Genomic DNA, 6,000 nt, shown 5'->3' with positions numbered 1-6,000 from the left:
ATTTTGTAGAGTTATAGAAGTGAATAAATATTTAAAATAAAAGTGGATTGTATTCATCCTAAAAGAAAAAATAATGGATGACTGGAGAATCTTTTTTGGATAATTAAAAGATGGAGCATTAATAAACATTCAAATTGAATATGCAAAAAATATTATTTAAGGAAATGATTATATATTTAAATATTTCTAAAAATATTGTAAATTCGAAATTTCTGTTGGGGTTAATGGAAAATTGTGGATTTGTGCTGATAATGAAAGAAATACTATTCTTATTTTAAATGCTGTTTTAGATTGTTAGTATAAAAATTAAGAAGAAATCAAAAATTTCGTTGATGCTTTGGTTCCTTTAATATAAAAATGAATTTTTTGTTTATTAATTGATTTTTTGTATATTTTTTTATTTTGAGATATTTTAACTTTTGTTATATGTTTAAATTATTTTAATATATAGATTTTATATGTAAATTAAAAGAAAATATATATATACATTTATAATAAGATATTTTATAAATAAAATTTTATATATAAAAATGTAATTAATTTAATTTTCTTAATTTAATATATAAATATATAAAAATTAAATAAATAATTTCAAGTAAAATAATTAAACATTATATTTATAAGATTAGGCTATTTTTTACATATAGAAATTAAATTAATTTATTAGTATATTTGTTAATTTAAAATAAAAAAAAAAAAAAAATTATATAAATATATAAATATATATATTTATGAATATTTATTGATATAATTAAAAATTATTTAAAACTCCACTAAAAAAAATAACTAATTATTGTAATAGTAATAATAGGTTGAGCTTACACTATTAAAAGAATATGTTAAACCTCAATTATATAAATTGAATAAAAATAATTAAAAAGACATTCTAAAATTATTTTTATTTAAAATAAAATTAATATTTATTTTAAGTTGTGATGGTGATAGTTCAATAAAAAGAGTATATTATTAAATTCGAAAGTAGGAGAAAATTATTCTTTATATATAATAATATTTAAACTTCTTTAAAATATATAGGAAATATGTTCATTAGAATATTACCTTAAATATTTTACAGAAATATTAGGTAAATGCAATGAAAAAAATTCATAATAGCAAAAATATTATTATTGAAAAATACAAAAATAACTTATATAAAAATTAAACTCTTTATAACAGTGGGAATTTAATGATAAAAATAAACCTTTAAATTTTTAATAAAATAATTGAATAATATATGTACTTGGTCAAACATTAAATGAGAATATTGGAGATTTTTGTTCTATTTTAAATTATATAATAAAATAGTTAATTCTTATAAAGAAGTCAAATTCATAAAAATAAATATAAGATTTTTAAATGATATCTAGCTTAACATAGTATTTTATTTATAAGTATATTTTTGTATGATGATTAGTTTAAAAAAAAAGGACTCCAAAAGTTTATAATTAATAAAGTCTAAAAAAGAAGAAGATTTCTTTTAAAATTTAATAAAAAAAAGCATATTAAAAATACAATTAATATAAAATATTAAAATAACGTAAAGATTATACAATTATAAAGATAATATAATATTTTTAATTATAATGAAATTAATATATTTTGATAATTAAAAGAGAGTAAAAATAAAAGAAAGATAGTAATTAAAATAAAACTAATATTTATTTATATTTATATATATTTATGTTATAATATATTATATATATATATATATATATAATATATATATATAATTATTTTTTAAATTATTAATATATTAAATGTTAATATATTATTATTTTTTTAAAAAAAACTAGTTTAACATTGTTATTAATTATAAAATATATATTTTTTTTTTTTTTATTATTATTATTTTTTTAAATCACAAATCTTAATTTAATATTTTTGTTGTGGACTACATATATTATTTTCCTAATATACTAAAAAAATAATCTATTTTTTTAGTAAATACTCCTAATTTTAATTCTGAATTTTTTTCTTAATGGTCTTTATTTTCAATTTCCTTAGTGTTATTACTATTTTTATTTTTTTCTTAATTTTTTTGCTAATTATTATTATTATAATTGTCTAATCTTGATTTAAACATTAATTTTTAATTAAAAAGAGGAGGAAATGCTTTTAATTCATGTAAAATATCAGCTAAATAAATAACCCTTTCAATTTTATATTATAAGAAAGAAAAATGCATAACTTTTTGAAAGATTTAAGAAAAGATTTTATTTTCAGCTAAATCTTTTAAAAAAAGTATAAAGTTAGTAATGATTATTTCTTTATTGTAATTATTTGCGAATGAATTTTTTTTATCTTGTGCATTAAATGAATAGAAAGTGTTTTAAAGCAGAATTTTGAGAAGTTCACTTAATAAGAAAGCGAAATGAGTTTTTTTTTTTTCAGAAGATTAAAACTCTCCTTTCCATTATAATCTTAAAGAAACTTAAGAGCAAAAGAATTAACTTTTTTTCGAAAAGAAAATATATTTTCCTCAAATATATTATCTTTTTTAGAATTTTAAAATATTAATGATTTCCCGAAAAATGAATTCAAGTTTATATTAGAATTTTTTAAAATGCTTTTCGTCATTCTATCAACTTCATAAAAATCTACAAGTTAATTTTTTACAATTTCTTCCCATTATTTTAGCCAATAAAATTAAAATATAAATCCAATTAAATAATCTAAACTTTTCTTCACTAAATATACACTAGGAACGCCTTTATGGGTTAATGAATGTCTTATTTCTGATATAAATTCATGTTCTTACATACCCATTTCTCTTAACATTTCATTTATTGATCGCACGTTTTTTTTCTAGCACATATCAGCTATTTGACTTGTAAATCTAACAATGTCCAAACCAGCTGACTTTATAAACATATCATCTTTTACTTAGTCCTTTTGGCTGTAGTGGATCAAAAAATCACTTGTGTATTATAATGATATATTATTTTTATGTTTGTCTCGTAACAATACTTAATTTAAGTACTCTAAGCCTAATTTGTATGTTTAATCATTAATTACTTTAGATGAATATGGACCAGGGGTTGTGTCTCTTCGAAATAATAAAGTAAAAATTGCACACCATTCTTCCCAATTTATTGTGGGTTAAACAGAAAGTTCATACATTTTTTTTAAAAAAATATAAATTTAGATATGTAATTTTTTTAGTCTAAAATTAATAATTTAATAAAGTATTTTTAATAAATAATTTTTTATTTTTTTAGATTTATAATATTTTAATTTTTTCACATTAATATGTATTTTATTGCTTAATCATATTAATATTTATCTAAATAACTCATTATTGTTTCTATTTTATTTTGAGGATTTTCTAAATATTTTAAACTTGCTCTATCAAATATTCTTTTAAATTATTTAAATAAAAAATATAAGTCAAAAAAAAATTACAGATCACTTATTATTCCTTTTAAATATTCTATTTTTTTAGGTAAATTTTAAAATTATTTAAGTAATTCGTCTCCATTTGCTAAAATTTATTTAAGTTCATCAGACATAAAACTATTTTCTTATTCCTAAATAAATAAATAATATATACGTATATATATATAAACATATATTTAAATATATATTAATATATTTATATATCTATATTTACACTTAGTTTTAACTCTTTTAATGCAGGAATTATTTTACATTTGACATTATTTTTTTTATGTTATTCAAATTAAGGTTTAAGTAATTCAAAAATAGTCAAAACGCTATTATCGTTAACATCCCATTTAACACTAACATTTAATCCTCTTTAATTAATTTCTTTATTAACAAAATCTTTTATAATACATATCGTACTAATAGAATCACTTTTAAAGCAAGCTTTTCCTGCTTAATATTTACAAAAAAGGGTTGAACCAACAAGTGCATTTTTAAAGACAAGAACACTCTCATCTTCATAATTTACAGGAACTTCATTAATCATTAACATAATCCAGGTATGCATATCATTTTTAGAGAAGTCTCCTATAAATTCTAAACTATTAAATTAGCTATCTAATAATTTGTATATATATTAATTTAAATTAAAAAAATAATTAAAAGTTACCTTCTTTTATATTCTAATTGCTTCTAACGTGCATAGATAAAGGCTTTATTGGCACTACTAGTATTTAAGCATTATTAGAATAATTATAAGGAATTACAAAAACTTTAATTTCTCCTTATTTTCCTTCATAAGTTCTGAGTTTGAATTCTAATTTATTAATTGATTATTCAATTACTCGATAAGTTTCCAAAAAATAGTTACCATTAATATTATCATCTGGAGAGCTTCCTTTTACACTTATTTTATTATTAAATTCGACTATTTCAATTTTCAAATCACTTTAAAAAGCTGCAAGTTCAATTCCTAATTCCGAATCTAAATAAAGATTATAACTTGCATCTTCAACGAGAATTTCTATTTTGTAATTTAATTTGAAGGTTTTTTCATTACCAAAAGCTCCTTTGGATATACTTTAATTATTGTTTATATTTTATTCAAGTTCTAATGCTGTCTACTCGAGTTTTTTTATTTCTTATTGCAATACATCTAAATTTTAAGCTACTTATTTTTCATCAATATTTTTAAACTTACTTAAAGTGTCTTAAAACCCTATTATTTTTCCTGAAAAACTACTTATAATAAATTCACTTGTTTCTTGATTTACAAAATATCCTCCTTCAACTCCATTTATACTTTCATTAAATTATTTTTCCCATATAATTTCTAATTCACCATTAATATTGCAACCCCACCATTCTAAAGTTGAGTCTTCCCTTGCTAAAAGTACATCTGAAAGCCCATTTTTTTGAAAATCAAAACTATTAAATATTCTTATACAAGCTTCTGAGTTTCCCTTCAAGGTCCAAAGTGGTTCCAAAAAGATTTTTTTTTATTTAACTTTGCAGTCTATGTATATTAATTCACCATTTTGAGTACCACATAACATCGTTTTAGGGGCTTCTTTACATGAGTTTATTATTTAATATGAAGGTTTGTATGGAATAATGTGTGTTATTTAAGAATTAGTGTCTATTTGGTTTAAAACGGTATCTTCTTATAATATTTTAAGATGATTATCACTACTTGCTATAATCGTTTAGTAATCTTCACCTGTATAATTTCCTATCAAAATGTAATTTATCTTTTCAGGGCTTTAATAATATGATGTTTCTTTTAAATCATTATTGTTTATTTCAAATTTATTTACAAGATATTACTTTTTATATATATTTTATTATTTTTTTATTTATTTTTTATTAAAAATTACTCCTGTTGTCCATATTATATTATCGTCAATAATAAAATTTCTTATTGGTTCTGTCTAGTGAGTTTCTCCTTTAAATATTTCTTTACCTTTTTTATTTATTCCTTTTATTTATGTTCCGGTTGCATAATATATATCTTATTATTGATTATATGATTAAATAAAATTTATTTCTTTGCTGTTTTATTGAGATTTAAATATTTGTTATAATTATCCCTTTTAAAATTCGAAATTGTATATATACCCAAATGTATCTCCAGCAAAAACTATTTTTTTAAATATTTCAATAAATAATATTTGTATATGATAATATTTTAAATCTAAATTAAATTTATATTAATTCATTTATTTTATAAGGAAAAATCGTATTAATATAACAAAATAAAATAATATAAGTTTAATAAGTTATGTAATTTATGTAATTATTTTTATTATATTAATATATTTAAATAAAAAATAAAAATTTAAAGTATATTTATATATTTTATTTATTTTACAGCTATGTTATTTTTATTTTTATGATCCTTAAACAGCTTTTAAAGTATGTTTATTTGTTGCATTTATTTATGTGTAAAGAGTAGGAATTAATTATTGTTCCATTTTATAATTATAATTTAATATAATATTAATTTTTAAAATATGAATTATAATATGTGTTAAGATATATTTAATATACTATTATAATTATTAGAAAAAAATTATATATTTTTTTAATAATTATTTTATAAATATTTTTTAAAAA

The 6,000-nt window shown here is 18.1% G+C and overlaps 1 protein-coding gene across 1 annotated transcript, besides 6 other annotated features; it reads right to left on the bottom strand. All coding sequences in view use genetic code 6, as the record gives it.

Annotated features, from left to right (window-relative positions):
- Positions 1 to 488: 488 nt before the first annotated feature.
- Positions 489 to 530: a microsatellite.
- A 1,020-nt stretch (positions 531 to 1,550) lies between these two features.
- Positions 1,551 to 1,601: a microsatellite.
- Positions 1,602 to 1,654: 53 nt separating this feature from the next.
- Positions 1,655 to 1,711: a microsatellite.
- Positions 1,664 to 1,729: a microsatellite.
- Positions 1,730 to 3,402: 1,673 nt separating this feature from the next.
- On the bottom strand, positions 3,403 to 5,863 carry IMG5_115940 (hypothetical protein; the record flags this gene model as incomplete). The annotated part of the gene is made up of 5 exons (XM_004034646.1): positions 5,756 to 5,863; positions 5,262 to 5,524; positions 4,055 to 5,210; positions 3,611 to 4,002; positions 3,403 to 3,527 (listed from the first exon to the last, which is right to left on the bottom strand). Coding segments are annotated over exons 1-5 (2,039 nt in total), but the record flags the coding sequence as incomplete, so codon positions are not given.
- Positions 5,206 to 5,253: a microsatellite.
- Positions 5,212 to 5,253: a microsatellite.
- Positions 5,864 to 6,000: the final 137 nt, after the last annotated feature.

Source organism: Ichthyophthirius multifiliis (genome assembly GCF_000220395.1).
Source record: "Ichthyophthirius multifiliis unplaced genomic scaffold scaff_1120509250942, whole genome shotgun sequence".
Taxonomy (NCBI): Eukaryota; Ciliophora; class Oligohymenophorea; order Hymenostomatida; genus Ichthyophthirius; species Ichthyophthirius multifiliis.
Note: the sequence above shows the minus strand (reverse complement) of the source record. Positions and strands in the feature narration are given on the sequence as shown.